This window comes from Manduca sexta, chromosome 4 (genome assembly GCF_014839805.1).
Source record: "Manduca sexta isolate Smith_Timp_Sample1 chromosome 4, JHU_Msex_v1.0, whole genome shotgun sequence".
In the NCBI taxonomy this organism is placed as follows: domain Eukaryota; kingdom Metazoa; phylum Arthropoda; class Insecta; order Lepidoptera; family Sphingidae; genus Manduca; species Manduca sexta.
In genome coordinates, this window is record NC_051118.1 from 4207517 (window position 1) to 4226428 (window position 18912).

General features: G+C 38.3%; 2 protein-coding genes across 4 annotated transcripts in view; one reads left to right on the forward strand and one right to left on the reverse strand.

The window, feature by feature from the left end:
* The window catches only part of LOC115443007 (probable sodium-coupled neutral amino acid transporter 6), a 36902-nt gene extending 33658 nt beyond the window's left edge, over window positions 1-3244 (forward strand). For all 3 annotated transcript variants that reach the window (XM_037442445.1, XM_030168276.2, XM_037442442.1), the window contains exons 7-9: window positions 349-517; window positions 1228-1353; window positions 2233-3244. In XM_037442445.1, coding sequence (XP_037298342.1) covers window positions 349-517; window positions 1228-1353; window positions 2233-2777 — 840 coding nt within the window. In that variant the 3' untranslated portion in view covers window positions 2778-3244. The remainder of the gene's footprint in view (window positions 1-348; window positions 518-1227; window positions 1354-2232) is intronic.
* LOC119190472 (malonate--CoA ligase ACSF3, mitochondrial-like) lies at window positions 3238-18821 on the reverse strand. Its single transcript, XM_037442441.1, has 11 exons — window positions 18554-18821; window positions 17495-17631; window positions 16909-17001; window positions 10993-11280; window positions 10311-10488; window positions 9701-9956; window positions 8802-9008; window positions 8126-8283; window positions 7423-7559; window positions 6978-7093; window positions 3238-6148 (listed from the first exon to the last, which is right to left on the reverse strand). Exons 2-11 carry the CDS (start codon window positions 17502-17504, stop codon window positions 5954-5956), a joined length of 1638 nt encoding a protein of 545 aa, XP_037298338.1. The 5' UTR covers window positions 17505-17631; window positions 18554-18821; the 3' UTR covers window positions 3238-5953.
* Between the last annotated feature and the right edge of the window lie 91 nt (window positions 18822-18912).

Consider the following 18912-nt stretch of genomic DNA (forward strand, 5'->3'; position numbering starts at 1 on the left):
CGCGTAGGACGGCATTATATAGATTTTGCCCCACCTCGAAAAACTTCAAAATCCGGGGCTGTCAGCCACATAAGTAGTTGAACAAATTCAAAACCTCATATGTGGTCGACTATATACATTCAGTGGCCGCCCTAAACAACGCGAGGCCCCATGCGAAAGCAAAAAGAAACAGACGCGAGGCCCCGGACAGAGTAAATAAACGTTCCCCTGTTTTAACAGTTTCGTCGGTAAGAACGTAAAAAAAGGTCCTGCGAGGCACCGCGGAGGCCTCTGTAAGCGCGAGGCCCCGGCGTTTGCCCGTTTCGCCTCCCCCAAAGGCCGCCTCTGTATACATTTATATAATTCCAGTTCGACATCCACCCGATGTTGCTGACGATCCAAGTAGATATGCGTGACAGCAGGAAGATCAATACAGCAGTGCTGGGCGGGTTCGCAGTCACTGGCTTCATGTTCACCGTCACTACGCTGTTGGTGGCCACCAGATACGGGATTAATATTGATAACAATATACTGCAAAGTGAGTTTTGGAATCAGTTTTCTGCGAATACGAAGTTGTTTTTTTTAACCCGATCAGAAAAGACAGCTTTGCGCCATTTTTGTTTTTTAGTTTTGAAATTAACGTTTTCTGTACAAGATATTTCAAATAATACACCGAAAGGTTTTTAATTTTCCTGATCTGGCTATACGTAGAATTTTTTGAGTGTGTTTGGCTGAACGTGCACAGAACACTTTTTGGGGATTCCTGAAAGGTCAAACCCTTATAAAAGCCTAAGCAACTTTTATCGCTTCTTGCCAATTGTTCTACTTTTACCGAAATAGCACTGAAGTTTGACCGTTGTATATTTATTGTATAAATAATATACTTACTACTAGTTGGAAATCGATCTGCAAATATTTTAGTTCTTTTTTACGTGCACGGCTAATTGACCCCACTGCAGCTGATGGTAAGTGGAGCAAGGTCTAATAGAATGTCGACTGACGAGAGATGATTAAGTACCCTTTCACAGTTGACACAATTATGCCGGCCTGTTGGGACCGGATATACACAGACTGATCCTGGAACGTGATACACTTACGTGGGCCACTATGTCGAGTTTTAAGACCTTGTGTACGGTGGTCGCTGTCCGGGCGGATATAAAATATATCCTACCCCCAGCAAAGTGTTCCTGTACTTCTGATACCCACAACATAAGACTATCTTTGTAACCTTACATGTATTTTTTACAGCAATCCCGCCGTCAATTCCATTGTATGTGATAGCATTATTGGTCACTCTTCAACTAAGCTTGTCGAGTGCCGTCGGAAACTCGGCCTTATTTCAACACATTGAGGATTTACTCAAAATACCGCGGAGTGAGTATATTTGATTGTTTATCCAAGCGGCAGTTGAGCGAGCATTGCCAGCATTTTTTTTAACCAAGTACCTTGCAGTGGCGGAGCGTCCATACTCCATACAACCCGATTCCCACCGGCTTCCCTTTTAGGTTTATTTACGTTTGTCGTTTTACGAGTGTTGGCTGAAAAATTGGTCGCAATTGACTAAGGAATTTTTTTTTTGCCGCGTGTTACCATTTGAAAAATTTTACCCATTGCCACTGGTGCATTCTATGGTCTGGTAATTTGCTTAAATAATTCTATCCAAACACTTCTTTATCTCCTTTACAGATCTGACTTTTTGAGAATATATTATGTAATTAGTTTACAAGATATATCGCTGGCTGACTATAACAAGGTCCTGTGTTAATTTTTATTTTTAATTATGTGATACGAGCAGTCGTTTGCGTCCTCGTTCGCGTGGATAGCATTTCCCGCTACAATTCGCTAAAGACACCAGCGTCATCCATCCTTAAAATTGAGATTTAAAAATAATTTTCCATGAGTGCAAATAACCGGGATAAAAAGTAGTCTATATGTTAATTCAGGACAAGGTCTACCCGTGTGACGAAATTTAACCAAATCCGTACATCTGTTTCTGCGTTTACTTCTTACAAACAACCAAACATTTTCACATAATATCACATTTACTATTAGTAAGTAATATACCTACGTTTAACTCAATTTGTGCAAAGATATAACGTAGAACCTTGTAATAGTAAACCAGCGATATCGTAAGGAGTAGATACTGCTGTCAGTTTGGACTGTGGCCCTCAGACCCTATGCCAGAGAAATATACCCACTAGTTATAGCTGCAATGTGTCTTATTTTTTTTTTTACATCATTTCTTTGTTACAGATTTCTGCATACAACGCTGCCTAATTCGTTCCAGTATAATCGCACTGGCTGTATTTCTAGGCGAATCAGTACCTCGTTTCGACTTAGTGATGGGTCTAGTAGGCTCCACACTCACAGGCCCTCTAATGTTCATATTCCCTCCTCTAATTTTCCTCAGACTTTGCTATATAAAATCTGTAAAAGACGCCAACGTCGACCTAAGCAATCGACTAAAGAACGGCGTGAAACCGAACGGAATTGCTAATGGCGTACAAAATGGCCGACAAAGATGGCCGCTCATAAAAGAATCTTTGGAAACTAAATACAACACGTTTACAAGTACATACGTAGAGATACATCCACGGAAATACGATGGGTATTCTATAAAATGGTATGACGTGTTGCTGGCTTTAATTGTTATGTCGATGGGTATTGGCGCGACGATTGTGGCGACGTATTCCAGTTGGTCGGATACGATCGCGTACGCGGAGTTCTCGCCGCCATGTTTAATTAACGCAACTATCGCGGCGAGAAGTTTTCTGAGAATTTCCTCGTCTGTATTGTGATATAATTAGATAAAATAAACAAACAACTTATGATATATAGAGTACAATTGCTAAACTTATTAGTATATTATTTTTATTCTAAAAAAAGAGAAGCTGATGGTAAAATATATAAGTAACCATTTCATGAAATTGTCGTGTTAAAAAAAAATTACACGTAGCGGTATGATCACCTTTTATGTTGTTAATTAGTATTAGAATAGACCCTAAATAAATATAAGTCTATTTTAACAAACCCCTATAAAGGGCGAATTATTCAATCTTCAAATAAAATTATTTTGGTTAATAAACTATGACCTGACTAAATATAAAAGTTACAGACCGACATATTTACACATGGTCCTGTCATTCTTAATTCGTTTGTATTTTACGCCTACAACTAAATTATATCTGAAGATTGAAAAATAAACCCTATTTCCTATAAATAACGTACCACAATTCTAGTGTAAATAAAACAACATAATAATAAAAATGTCTTTTATTTAACAATTCAAACAATAACAGTCAGTCGTTATTAAGCCCGATACATCAATAATAAATACAAAGATACATTTATTACATTAAAATATTAAAATTCAATACCCGCTGAACTGTATTACAATGCAGACATGGACTTAGACACAACTGATGGGGGCTAGACCCCCCAGGTATCAAACTTAATGACCTTCGAATGGCACTAGATGTTCATATTGGTCTTAAACTAATCAATTATATGAGCTTTGCTTGGCTGTTGAAATTTATATAATTATATTTATCACACGCATACGTCTATATAACCTAAGTGAAGATGATAAAAATATAAGAAAATCATAATTATATGGATCAATTATTAATAAGGCGTGTTAAATACGTCTTTGGGTCATCATTTTCAATATATATATAAATAATAGAGAAGCAATATCAATTTATATAAATGCTAATATTTAAATGCTTGTGAAGAGGTAATTGAAGATAGCTAATGAATGTTGTCCATTCGAGACAACATAGATTATAATCTACAACATATCGTTGGATGAAAGGTTAATTGACTTAGCGACATTTTTTTTGATACTAAGTTTCATACATCGCACTCTTAATAAAATAATGACCCATTCCAAAATTGCCAATTTGTGGGAATCGTCAAACAACCAATTTCTGTTTGCGACCTTTTACTTTTTTCCCTTTTTTTCATGCTATAGGTTTAATTTTTTACCTATCTTTAATAGGCTCAATTTTATAACAACTTCAAAAAAAAGTAGCAAACAAAAGTTAGTTTTCCAACGACTGCCACAAATTAACAATTTTGAAATAGGTCATTATTTTGTTAAGAGTGCGACATATTACAAATCAGCGGTATTTTCTGTTTTTTTAATTTAGTGATTTTTTTTTAAATATTTCGCTCAAGGTAATTAGCTTTTCAACCATCAATATTTACCAGACTAGAGTGATGTACTAATTTCTAAACGGAAAAAAGATATAGAAATTTTCAAAATTACAGGCAATCTGCCGCAATAAAAACTACAACCAATATACTGTACATTGAAGTTCAAATATAATATCGACTAACAAGACACTAAATACATTCCCCCTTATTCATAGACGTTATTTACCAAAGGACGGAGCATTTCTGTGATAACAATTCTGTTTCTCAACTTTATTAATCTGACAGCCATCTAGATTCAAGTTGTATCTCAATATAAGCCAATCAGAATGGCCCTATGTCTACGCACTGCGAAGACTGCCATGCCGTCAGCACTGAGAAACAGACTTGTTATCACAGAAATACTCCGTCCTTATATAAATAACGTTTATGAATAAGGGGCATACACTTGACATTCCATATTCCGGTAAAGAGAAACGAGATTTCCTCGACCCAACAACGGGATAGTATCGATATAAGTTAACGATCGTTAAGTTGCGATGCGATTTAACTGTCAATTATTTCACGGCCTATATCTAATTGAACAAAGTTGCTATTCATTTTACCTAAATTACGATTAAGGCAATTCATGAAGAAATTGTCGATGGAAATATAGACAGTTAATTTTGGTACTGGTTTACTGGTGGTAGGTCTCTCATATGTGAGAGCCCGCCTGGGAGGAACCACCGCAATGTCTATTTCTGTCGCCAAGCAGCTGTGTGTAGTCACTGTTGTGTTACGGTTTGAAGGACATATAGCCAGTGTAACTACTGGACATAATAAGACTTAACATCTCATATCTCAGGATGACGTGCGCAGTGGAATACCAAACAATACTTTGTAATTCAAGATATTGGATGTTGTTTCTATTATTTATGGGCGGTCGTATCGCTTACCATCAAGCGAACTGCAAGCTCGCCTCGTCATTCGAAACAATAAAAAATCACATCGGTAGTCAACGATCAACTTATCAATACTACCTTGGTTATTCAACGAACACTTAAGTACCGACGCTCAGTCTTTCTACCTTTCGTAAATTGTATATATCACTACACATATGATACCCAAAATATCACACCGAATACGTCCCACTGTACTGTATTATTTCCTATGGGAATAATGTTAATAAAATTAGGTTACCATTTTTCGTTTTAAGAACTGCGTACCTAAGAAGAGTTTACTTGGTTTATATACTTGTTTAAGTGTTTGACTACGATTTGTATGGAATAAATACAATTTATAGATAATAGAGGGCCCTGTTTAAATTATTGGCTGGTTAGACGATTTATTTAAAAATATATAAATGACAGTTTGTAATTCAGACTTATGAAGTATATAAGTGTATACCAATTAACAATTAAATTATACAGAGCCTACTGTTTTTATATTTAAACTACCCAAGAGTTTTTGAATTTGAAACAATCACTTTGAGTTTAACTTGTTCGAAAAGGTATATTACCCTCTCTGAATAATCTATTTATTGATGATGCTTTCACGAAACTTTACCATTAACGATTTTTTCTTATCCTGCATATTTTGTTCTTTATTAGTTTGTAGTCCTTTTACCTTAATCTTTTACTGCTGCTTTCTTCAATCTATGGTCAAGCACAGGTGCGGATTCAGTAAAAATATAGGAGTCATGACCCCCACACAAATTAATTTTAATTTTTTACATCAATTCTAAATATGATTCAGAAAGTATAAATTACAAAATATTTATAGATCAAATTAATCCATAATCTGATGCCATAATATTTCACGCCAGCTTTGAAAACTTATCCTACATTTTCTTTTCAATCACTAACTGTTTCCCGAACAACTTTCTTATCTCCTTTTTGTCTAGCTTGCCCATAGCGTTCCTAGGCATTTGGTCGATCACTAACAATGACCTAGGTAATTGGTACGGAGCCAGTTTCTTACCGGCGGCATCTTTTATGTCTTTGAACGTTACTTTAGCTTTATCTTTGATGACTACCTGTAAAGATAAAAAATAAGTATAAAGAATCATAATGATTTCTTATGTTTACGCGAATGTTATGCATTGAAATTAAACTAATTTACGGAGGACATTCCCACCGTGACCATGAAGGCTGCAAAGTTTTCGAAACGTCGGGAGAAAAAAAATACAAAAAACCGCGATAGAATATGGAAATTAGTTTAATTTCAATATAAAGAATCAATTAAAATAATTGATCCCTCCTAGCTAGATTTTTGCGAAGAGGTTAATCTCATCGGAGATCAGCCAGGTACGCAAGAGATATTATAGTGCACATGTGTGTGCGCAGTACACAGGTGCACTCTCTGTTCCTTCACTCTCATAGTTCGGTGAGAAGGCAGTCTGATATCACCGGAGAGAGATCAGGCGCAGAACCAACGGCTTCATGTGGTACTTACGGGGTATCACACCGTCGTCTACCTAACTTCGAGCAGCGACGGTAATTTATAAGATGAAAATATCCAGCCACTATTATTTTCCCGGGGTTCGAACCCAGGACCTCAGCACCGTAGTCATACTTGTAACACGTACGCGTTACAACTACGCCACCGATGCAATCGCATATTAACTGAAATAATACTTATTTAAACATAACTAATTCATTTTATGGTTACAAATAGTTCGCTTTTTAGATGAAATTTGGTATGGACATAGTTTGAAACCATGGGAAGGACGTAGACTACTTTTAACCCGGGAAAATATATAGCCGGACTTCTACCGCAGAAAACTCATTCACACGGGCGAAGACACGAGCAAAAGCTGGTCCTTAATAAAATGTCAAGTAAAGTATTTATTACGTCCCACTTACCACAGCCGATACAATTTCTCCGTAAGTCTCATCCTCCACGCCCAGCACTGCCACGTCGGCCACATCTGGGTGGTCCAGTATGGCGGCTTCGACTTGAAGGGCGCTTATCTTGTAGCCTGGAAATATTAATGTTAATTCAAAACATGAAGATCTGTGTGCCAAATTTCATTCAAATCTGACCAGAATCTGATCAGAAGATTTCTACCGCCTAGCAACAGTGTGTAGTCACTGTTTCTACTGTTTATTGGGCGGATATATCGCTTACCATCAAACGAACGGCAAGCTCGTCTCGTCAGGCAAAGAAATAATAAAAAAAAAAGAAGTTTTGCGCTCCAGAGCCTAGTATAAAAGGCACACTGCTGGCTGTTCTCCGTTTAAATTTGCTATTGACACCCAAAAATTATGAGGCTAAGCTAGGAGGGATAAAGTAAAAATGTTTCCGAACCTCCAGACTTGATGATGTCGACTGAAGTCCTGCCGAGGATCCTGAAGGTGCCGTCGAACTGCACCGTGTCGCCCGTACGGAACCAATCGTCCTCCGTGAAGTCCAGCGCCTTCAGCTTCGGCGCTCTGTTCCAGTACCTGCAGGGGTAAAAGGTCTTCTCCATATCACTATCTCTTTCTCTATTAGGGGCCGTTCAAGTATTATGTAAGGCAATTTTTAACCCCCCCACCCCCCTATGTAACGCGCCGTAACGTTTTGTTGAACGGCCTTGCCCCCCCCCCCCTTAAAAAGTTACGTAACTCTAAAACTATTTTTTTTTTCGATAAGTACCGAAAAATCGCTAAACTACCTTTTTTATTGTTTTAAAATAAAAAATGCAATGTTACATAACGCATTGTTCGAACCCCCCCCCCCCTCCAAATTGCGTCACGTAATACTTGAACGGCGCCTTACCGGTAGGTATAAAAAAAGATATTTCAGCAACACCATTATCTTTATTTGGGTTTTTCTGGTCGGTATTAGCCCGGACTCTGGAATTTGTGCCCGATATCGCCCCCTATCACACCATGAGACGGAACACACTTGGCGAAAAGTAGGTGCCTTAGTTGCGCCTCTGCATACCTCATTGCGGATAGATGCGTGATGTTGTATGTGTGCATTATCTTGTCACTGTTGTTATCCCTGGGGGTATATTATTCCTTACCTACTAAACACAGCAGGTCCCTTGAGAAGCAGCTCGCCCTGGTAGCTGCCGTTGTCGCTTTGCTTGTGAACAGTCACTGTGGGCGGTTTCCACTCGTACCCGTCTGACTCCACGAAGAAGTCCTTGGTGCCGGCCACGCCGAGCCGGTCGAGGCATATCTACGGGTAGATGTTGGCATTAGCTTTGTTTGCAAATAGTTTTTGGGATAAAAGGAGGGTTCAGCGTTCCTTCTAGAAGCTTCTTGGTAAACGATTTTTTAGCAGCGAAACAGTAAAGAAATTAGGAGGTATAAGTACGAAATTATAATTCAAAATTAGATTCTTAGCAAAAGCCAGGTCAAAGTATTCTGAATCGACGGGAATAAAGGAAAAGATTGATGAAGGAGGAAGCGAGTGAAGTATGCCAGAATCGTGCCAAATGGCAATCCATTGTCTCTGCAAACCCCTATGGGATAGAGGTGTGATACTTTGTATGCACGACTGCAAAAAAAATATTCTTAAAAAAAATTTCAAATGCTTGCTGCTCCTCTTTCAATAAAGTTGAAGTAGTATGTACGATCATAAAAAAAAAATTCTTGAAAAAAATTTCATGTACTTTCAGCTCCTATTTCATTAGAGATGTCGCCCACCACGGACTCGCCTGGCATCCCCACCAAAGATTCATCCTCACTACCCACCTGAGTCTCCGGCGGCGGGGACTCCACAGTGACCAGCGGCTCCAGCTCGCCGGTCTCGGTGTTGGTGACGGCGACCCGCGCCGACACGCCCGGCAGAGGGTTGCCGACACACCCCACCTTCCTCTCCTCCACCGGACGGTAGGGGTTGCTCAGGGCCATCCCCACTTCTGACATGCCGTACCTTTCGAGAAGTCGGAGGCCTGATATCTGGAAGAAGTTTAGTAAATAAGGTTTTTTTATTTATGGCAGTATTTGTTTATTAATGAGCACGTCTTAGAGTTGTTTTCAATTAACTATCTCAAATTCAATCTTCAATGTGATTCCAAGAATGAACCAATCAAAGTAAGTCATTTGTAAGCATGTAACGAAAAACTGTTCTGATTGGTCCATTCTTAAGATAGATCAAAAAAGCGATTGGGATCGTTTGACTTATTTTGATTGGTATACTCATAGATCCCTCTCGATAGTAAAGGAGGCCTATGTTAACCAGTGGAATAGTATATAATATAGAACTGATCACTACATAGTATAAAACAAAGTCGCTTTCTCTGTCTCTATGTCCCTTTATATGCTTAAATCTTTAAAACTACGCAAAGGATTTTGATGCGGTTTTTTTTAATAGATAGAGTGATTCAAGAGGAAGGTTTATATGTATAACAACATCCATTAAATAGTGGAGAAATACTGTTATTTTGTTATGTTATACCCGTGCGAAGCCAGAGCGGGCCGCTGTTTTTATATACAACGTTCACAGTTTTTCTGTAGTGTATTTAGTATCAGCGTTGCACCCGTGCGAAGCCGGGGCGGGTCGCTAGTATTATTATATTCTCGAAAATTACGCTTAGGATTGTTAAGTGATAGCGGTCGTTATCTGTCCATAGAGTACACGCATTACACACCTCCTCCCACTGGTTGAAGAGCGCGTCCGGCAGCGGCGCGGAGCCGGCGCACATGAGGCGCATGCGCGAGGCGAGCGACGCGCGCACGTACTGCGCCGTGCGACCGTCGGCGAACAGGCGCGCGTGCTCGGCCGCGAGCCGCGCGTACATCGCCGGCACGCCGTGCATCACGCTCGGCCGCGCCTCCTCGCGCTCGCCCATGCCGAGCAGGCGCGCCCACACCGAGTGAGCCACGAACGATGGCAGCATGCGGATTCTGCGCGTGGGTTTGTGCATAAATTCTATTTTTGAAGATATTTAATTCAAACTTGTAGATATTGATTTTGTAATTAAAAATATATCCTACTAACAATCCTGAATTTACTTTATAATCATTTGTAAAATATTATTTTAAACGTAAAAAAATAAATAGTAAAAAATGTTTAGATAAAAACTCTAAAGTTAGTTGAAACATAACATCAAAGTATATTTCAAATATTGCGCGTTGCCGTCCTATTTACATCTCCCTATCTCCCTCGCACACACACAGCAACGGCAGTGACGTCACTATATCCTATTTGACAATTACCTTTCCCAAAAACTCTTTTTATTATATTAAAATAATATTTACCTTGCGCCAGCAGCCAGCGATGCGAGCATAGAATTCAACTGCCCATGTATATGATGCAACGGTAACGTGTGCAACACTACGTCGTTACACGAGTACTGCCACGCGCTGTGCAATGCAGATATTTGGGTCTGAAGCATGCTGTGCGTCCACACCACGCCTTTGGGTTTGCTCGTCGTTCCTGGTGGTGGAAATTGTACTTTACTGATAATGTAGTTGGGTACAAAATTGAGTATACTACGAACGATTACGTTGTTAGGTTTTGGGACAATGTGATTTTGCAATAGGTAAGACCCGAATATAATGTCTTCCAACGAAATATACTCTTTCGATAATCACCATAATCTTAGGCTCTGGTCCACCGGCTGAGCAAAAACTAACTGGAAGAAGCCATGTATAGTCGCGGATATCTAGAGGCGTTTAGTAACAGATGTAATCATGAGTGTAGCTAGGGGGGGTGGGGTCAACGTAGCGCAGTACCAATCTTAGAAAAGTCTTTGCTAACCCTGGAAAAAGCCTTGGACTTACATGGACCTCGCATAGTACAGGCCATTCGTTAAATTTGAAGAACTTTTTTTTTTAAATCCGTGGCTACGTTAATGCTGACATTGTACCGTTTTTGCACACACAATAAGTATTTTAATACAATTTATGTTCAAAAATATTCTTTTACTACATAACTCACCACTCGTATAAATAATAAGCGCCTCTCTCGACGCGTACCAATCATTGGACCTTCCGACATCATTTATTGAATCCTCACTCTTCGGCTGCAGGAACGCACTATTCGGCTGGTAAAGTTGAGCTGTGATCTCCTTATCCTTCCCTGTGATTAGTAAGGGAGTCGAGAGCTCAAGTGTTATTGGTCGGAGCAGTTTCTCATACTCTTGTGTACATACCACGAGGTGCGACATACTATCTTGTAGGTAGTATTTGAGCATTTCCGGAGGGTGCAGCGGGGTTAGGGGGACGGCTGAAAAGAAAAGTTATGTTGAATTAAAAAAAAAGTTTTTAAATCTATATATATAAAATGAATCTCTATTTCCCTTGGTCGCGCCATCACGCGTGAACGGCTGGACCGATTTCACTATTCTTTTTTTGTTGTGTTTGTTATTGTCAGGAGAAGGTTTATATGAAAGAAAAAATTCTAAAAATTGCGCGGAAAATTAGAAAATTTAAGAAAACTTAACGAAAATATTAATTTTTTGTTTGAAATAACTGTCAGCGATTGACAGAATGCGCGCTGCAAAGTCATAGTTAAGACGGGACAACGTCTGTCGGGTCGGCTGGTATGATAATAAGAATACATTAATACAAACATAATTTGCTTTCTATGAGGTATAGATACGAGGTATATAGATAGAAAGTCCTGTGATTCTATAGTCGACTACCACGCGACCTCTTCAACAGTAATCGTTATATTTCAGTCAATTTACATAAAACCGTAATGTACTAACCTAAACCTTCATCAAGAATTGCACTAACTTTTAGTGAAAACCGTACAAAAATCCGTTCAGTAGATTTTGAGAAAATCGATCACATACAAACAGACAGCTTTTCCGGTCTTTATTTTATAATATGTATAGATGTTAGAATGTAAAACTGATCAATGGCGAGTCGAGTTCTGTACATTTTTTTTAGACGAAGACGGTAATGTGACTCTACTGCACTTGGTGGTAAGTGAAGTGGGGTCCTATAGAACGTCGACTGGAGATGTTTACCCCTCGGCAGTCGACACAATCATACCGGCTTGTTGAAACCGAATATATATAATATCAGCCCTGTATTATATACTTGCCCACTGCTGAGCACAGGCCTCCTCTACTACTGAGAGGGGATTAGGCCTTAGTCCACCACGCTGGCCTAGTGCGGATTGGTAGACTTCACACACCTTCGAAATTCCTATAGAGAACTTCTCAGATGTGCAGGTTTCCTCACGATGTTTTCCTTCACCGTTAAAGCGAACGATAAATTCACAAAGAATACACACATGATTTTTAGAAAAGTCAGAGGTGTGTGCCCTTGGGATTTGAACCGGCGGACAATCGTCTTGGCAGTCCGTTCCACACCCAACTAGGCTATCGCCGCTTTTATACCGAAACCGAATATACACAGGCTGATCCCGGAACGCGACACTTACGTAGGCCACTATGGCGGGTTTTAACACCTTGTGTACGGTGGTCGCTATCCGGGCCGATATCAAATATATCTTACCACCAACAAACTTAAATTTTAGTATCTAACTAAATTATTATTTATAAAAATATTATGATTTTAGCTAGCTATCAATTATGGTTTGTGAAAAAACAGAAACAGCCAGTCGATTGAAAGGACATTTTTTATTCTGGTTTAAAGGGCTTTGTCGCATATGCTATTATATCGCCCTTACATCTATACTATTATATAAAGCTGAAGAGTTTGTTTGTTTGTTTGTTTGTTTGTTTGTTTGATCGCGCTAATCTCAGGAACTACCGGTCCAAACTGAAAAAATCTTTTTGCGTTGGATAGCCCTTTGTTCGTGGAGTGCTATAGGCTATATATCATCACGCTATACCCAATAGGAGCGGGGCAGTAATGGCTAATCTCAGGAACTACCTGTCCAAACTGAAAAATTCTTTTTGCGTTGGATAGCCCTTTATTCGTGGAGTGCTATAGGCTATATATCATCACGCTATACCCAATAGGAGCGGGGCAGTAATGGCTAATCTCAGGAACTACCGGTCCAAACTGAAAAATTATTTTTGCGTTGGATAGCCCTTTGTTCGTGGAGAGCTATAGGCTATATATCATCACGCTATATTCAATAGGAGCGGAGCAGTAATGGCTAATCTCAGGAACTACCGATTCGAACTGAAAAATATTTTTGTGTTGAATAGTCCTTTGTTTGTGGAGTGCTCAAAGTTATATATCATCACGCTATGACCAATAGGAGCGGAGCAATAATGGCTAATCTCAGGAACTACCGGTTTGAACTGAAAAAATCTTTTTGTGTTGGATAGCCCTTTGTTCCTGGAGTGCTATAGGCTATATATCATCATGCTATAACCAATAGGCGCGGAGCAGTAATGAAACATGTTGCAAAAACGAGGAAAATTATGAGTGAGAGAGCTTCCGTTGCCTGCGCTGCGTAAACGGTTAAAGTTATGCAACAATGATGTATGACGGGATTGTTTTACTTAAAAAGTTCTAAATAATATAACAAAGTCCCCCGCTGCATCTGTCTGCCTTAACGTGTTAAACTCAAAAACTACCTAACGTATTAAGATGAAATTTGGTATGGAGACAGTTTGAGACCCTGGGAAGAACATAGGCTCCCGGGAAACTACTATTTTTATAACGGAAAACTTTAGCCTGAAAAACTTTATAACGCGGGCGGAGCCGCGAGCAAAAGCTAGTATTATATACAATACTAAATACTACATACAATGGAAAGGGTCTTATTATACCTTATACTCTCTTTAAGATCCGAAAACCCAAAAAAAAAATCTAATTACATACAATACAAAGACAAGGGAAGACGCCGTATAGCCGTTGGTCTCTTTAGGACTTAGAAACCCCAAATAAAAACATCTAACATTACAATGAGATAAACTTTGGTTACAAGATTGCCGGTTTGGTAGTTTATTTGTAGAGAAAAAGCTTTGGAGGTAAGTACTCAACCGACCTTCTAAAACATTACAGATCGTAGGGCTTAGACTTATAATCTATCTAAATTGTTACACCCGTATTCATAAACGTTATTTATCTAAGGACGAAGCATAGCTGTGATAACAAGTCTGTTTCTCAGCTTTGTTTATCTGCAGCCAACTAGATTAAAGTCGTATCTCAATATTAGCCAATCACTGCGGTCCTATGTCTACGCACTGCGGAGGTTGCCACGCCGTCAGCACTGAGAAACAGATTTGTTATCACAGCAATGCTCCGTCCTTGGATAAATAACGTTTATGAATAAGGAGGGTTAATGTATTAATTGCGCATCTACCTTACCGTTCAGGATAAATGCATGAGCATCAGAGGCGAATGGTGTAATTTGCCAAAAGGGAGCCCGCCACGATATATAGATACTAATATGCATAAATGCTTTCAAATCGTTCTAATGATAATTAGATTCTACATAAACTGTACATAAAAGGAAGCCGGTAGGAATCTGGTTGTATGGACTCTGCAACTGATGTGTATATGTTTTAAGTATTTTTCCACAACTTTATACACAGTATTAAATAAACAGATACATATTAGTATCATCATTTAGATAAAAACAAAGACATGTAATCGAGTGCCGATAATATGAAATGTCTCATGTCTGTCAAAAGTCGATAAATTGTTATGCAATAATACTTATTTAGAAATATATGAGGTGACAGCATTTTTATCGGTACATATCATGTAAAATTATCTTGCATATTATCTATTATGTACACTAACGTCATGTAGCCGAGTAGCCTAGCTGTTTGTTTTATATTTCACAGACACGCACACACACACATACGATCATGTACTCACACACATACACACACATGCACACGATCACACACACACACGCACATTAATGCCTTTTATCCCCATGGGCAGAGGCACAACAAGTGCACCCACTTTCCTTGCACGATGCAAAATGTGGCGGACCTATCGCCATATCTTACCCAAATTCCACACTCCTGATATTGAGTAGAACAATCCAATATCACTTTGCCCGAGCCGGGGATCGAACCCAACACCTCAGCACTGCAGTCGTAAGGTACTATTGGCAATTACGCCACCGAGGCCATCCATTTTTTTTGCAAAATAGTCATTCTGCTTTCCCTCTCTCTCCCTTTATTGTCACTGTTTATTGGCTACCACGACCTAGTATAATACTGACAAATACCCACTTTCTTTCTCTCCCTTTCATGGTAAAGTATTTACCGGCCACCGCCACCTAGTATAGTAGTGACATGTAATATAATAACATGTAGTTTGCACCCATACAATCGTGATGTATGTTGTCACCAAAGTGGTAACTAATTTTTCACTTAACATTCGTTTCACATGTTCATAGTGAGTACCTAGTACCTACATTACAAACCATGTAAAAAACAAGTGACGTGTTTGAACACACTAATTGATCAATACACATAGTGGATTTCGCATATGAGATTCCACCCGAATGATACTATAGCTTGGACGAAATCTGCCATCTAAATTGTACTTTGGCTTAGATCAGATCTGCCATCTGAATTATACAATGACTTGGACGAGATCTGCCACGTGAATTGTACTATGGCTTGGACGAGATCTGCCATGTGAATTGTACTATGGCTTGGACGAGATCTGCCATGTGAATTGTACTATGGCTTGGACGAGATCTGCCACGTGAATTGTACTATGGCTTGGACGAGATCTGCCATGTGAATTGTACTATGGCTTGGACGAGATCTGCCATGTGAATTGTACTATGGCTTGGACGAGATCTGCCATGTGCATTGTACTATGGCTTGGACGACATCTACCATGTGAATTGTACTATGGCTTGGACGACATCTACCATGTGAATTGTACTATGGCTTGGACGACATCTGCCATGTGAATTGTACTATAGCTAGGACGAGATCCGCCATGTGAATTGTACTATGGCTTGGACGACATCTGCCATGTGAATTGTACTATGGCTAGGACGAAATCCGCCATGTGAATTGTACTATGGCTTGGACGACATCTGCCATGTGAATTGTACTATGGCTTGGACGACATCTGCCATGAAGTCGCTTTATGTAAACGTTGTTGTGTTTATAGGAAAAAAATCGTAATTTACATTTCGCACTCTTAACAAGCGACGCTTTTTTCTTAACATTTTTTTTTTTATTCTACTAGTGCGTGTTTAGAACAATTACCGATATTAAAAAAAACTGTTAATATACCATAAATATTTTAATATTTTTAAAGGAAAAGCTTGTAATTAAAGTTGCAATATGTTCTTCCTAAAAAGACTCAAAGCAACATTAATTTATATGTAGATGTGACAGTAAAATTTTGAAAGTTTATAATTTTTAAAACAAACGTCATTTGAGTAGAATTGGATTTTTGCAAGAAATACCTATGATATGATCACAATTGAAGTGGTTGTAATAGCCTCTCGTGATGACTCGGTGTACAATCTAGACCTGTTATAAGAAATATTATCTATACATAGTATTTTCTATTTATCTTATCCCTTATATTACGTGTAATATAGCGATAAATCCAAAAGAATATGTAATTGACGATAAGCCGTATTAAGTACTTAGTTAAGTTTTAATAAGAAAATGAAAGCTTTTCTGATTGGATAGATAAACTTCACCATACTTTGCCTACTTTATGTTTTTACATAATATAATTCTCAATGCTGGTTGAATAAATTACTGATAATACACGGTTTAAACTGAACATTATATAAATCTCAATGTTGGAACACTAATAGTTAATACACACTGATAGACTATCAAAAGCATTCGATTTACACACAAATGTCTCAACACAAGCACTAGAAATGATTTTACGAAATCATTCTCAAGGGTTTTACCGAGAGGATTTCTCATAGTAAAACTAATTTGCTAGTAATATTAAAATGTATAATTTTTGTCCTTACCAATATTGCCAGACATCCAAATGGCCCACTGCACAATGACGTGTGATGCATCATTGTTGCACATGTAAGCAATTGTCCTTTCAGTCTCGCCAACTAAAACAAACAATTTCCAAGAATTCTAAACTGGTAAACGAGACCTACGTGTTTATTAATTACGGTTGGGTTATTTACTTTTATGCAAATTTCTTATGAACATGGCGAAGTGGTCCCACTTCAGCTAATAGCTGTTAATGGAGTGAGGCCTAGATAGAATGTTGACTGAGGAGAGAGGATTGTTCTGAGCGAGTGGACACAATATCGCCAGCGTTTATAAACCAGATATACACAGGCTGCCTGCGGAATGCGACATACTTATGTGGCCCTCTGTGGCGGGTTTACACTTGTGGTACGGCGGTTCATATCCTGGTGGATACAAAATATATTCTACCACTAGCAATTGCATTTAAGTAACTTCTATTGGAAATTGAAAACATAATAAATTTTTTTCATCCCTTAATCTTATTTGCAGCAAAGCAACATTAAGAATATCAGACTACAATTGCTTCAACACATTAAATATATGTATGTTTCGTTTTATAAAACTTACCCAGCTGCATAGAGATTTCAGTGCAAAGAGCTGATGCAGCCTGATGGAGTCCGGCATATGTGTATATGCCCACTTCATCCTGGAGAGCTATCCTGGAGGAAAGAGTAATGCCCTGCGGAAAACAGGCACTGCTCCTCCTGTAAAATGTATTTGAATATATATTTCTCAAAATAAAAAAAATACAATCATTAAATAAATTACATAATGACATAGTATTTATGAAATATTGTTACGAAAGTTTATTTATCATGTCATGTATGTCTTAGTACAAATAATACTTAAAATGAATTTATTATGACATAAAAAAGCAGCTGAGGCACAAGAAATCGTAATAATTTTACAGAAAAATTATTTCACAACAAACATTTATTTTGTGAAATATACATTTTATGTGTCATGGCTGTTTAATGTATTTTACGAAATTAACTTTAGACTGTGTTTTTTTGTGATCTACACAATTTAAAGACATTTATGATAAATGTTTTCATTGGATACTGCCAATGTATGAATCCTAATATTGTTGAACTAAATATATGTAATTGAAATGCCAGAACAGCATGCAGTTAATGGTTATCTGCCTCTAACACACATGAGATTGTAGCCAGTTTAATAGCAATTATGTGGCATAATGTGGTGGAGTGAGGACTAATCCTTCTCAGTAGTAGAGGCTTGTGCCCAGCAGTGGGATAGTACATAATACAGAGCTGATATTGTTATTCTGAGGCATAACATTGGGTATACAGAGACGCCACGCAATGATTTCAACTAATTCAAAGTTCAGAATGGAGTTGTATCTGTAGGCTGACATGAGGACTTTAGGCGAGCGGCTTGACCATCTTGCCATTAATTTGTATAAAAAAATATATAGGAAAATATAAATTAATAAAAGAATCTTCAGAATTACGTCGCATTTTATAGATCCTATTAATAACTGTTGAAACCAAAATAAAGTGTGATAAATGTCTCCTAACATCAACAAATATGACCTCGTTAGTACAACTAAAGTTTAAAATGACGCAATAGTTTAGGAGATAAGGCAACATAAGAAATTTAACTTACCATTTTTAATATCTCTGTTAAAGGCGTTTAGTAAATCGGAGTTAACTTCATCTTTAGCGGTGCTTCCCGCTACGTTTTTATAAGTCGCAATACCAAGGGGTTTCCTTAAAAGCCGGTTCAAAACCCTAATAGAACGAAAACCCACTTCCATATTAATAAGAATGGAAGGTTTTTATTTTTCTTCGTGATAATGCGGTTGCGACTACTGACAATGAGTAATATATGCGATATCGTCTCGTAGTAATAAAATAGATTTTTTCGGAGATAAGAAAACGAATAGGTTATTTTTAATCCGTGACAGTCAGCTGACACTTGACAGTTTTATGGTTTTGACTAATGACAATTGGGAACTTATGTTT

Bases quoted from the DNA above. Each gene is read 5' to 3' on its own strand.
- LOC119190472 (XM_037442441.1), bottom strand. The intron at 9,957-10,310 runs GTAAATATTATT...ACCCACGCGCAG, and splicing joins TCGCTGGCTGCTGGCGCAAG to AATCCGCATGCTGCCATCGT. The intron at 7,560-8,125 runs GTAAGGAATAAT...TTACCCCTGCAG, and splicing joins GGACCTGCTGTGTTTAGTAG to GTACTGGAACAGAGCGCCGA.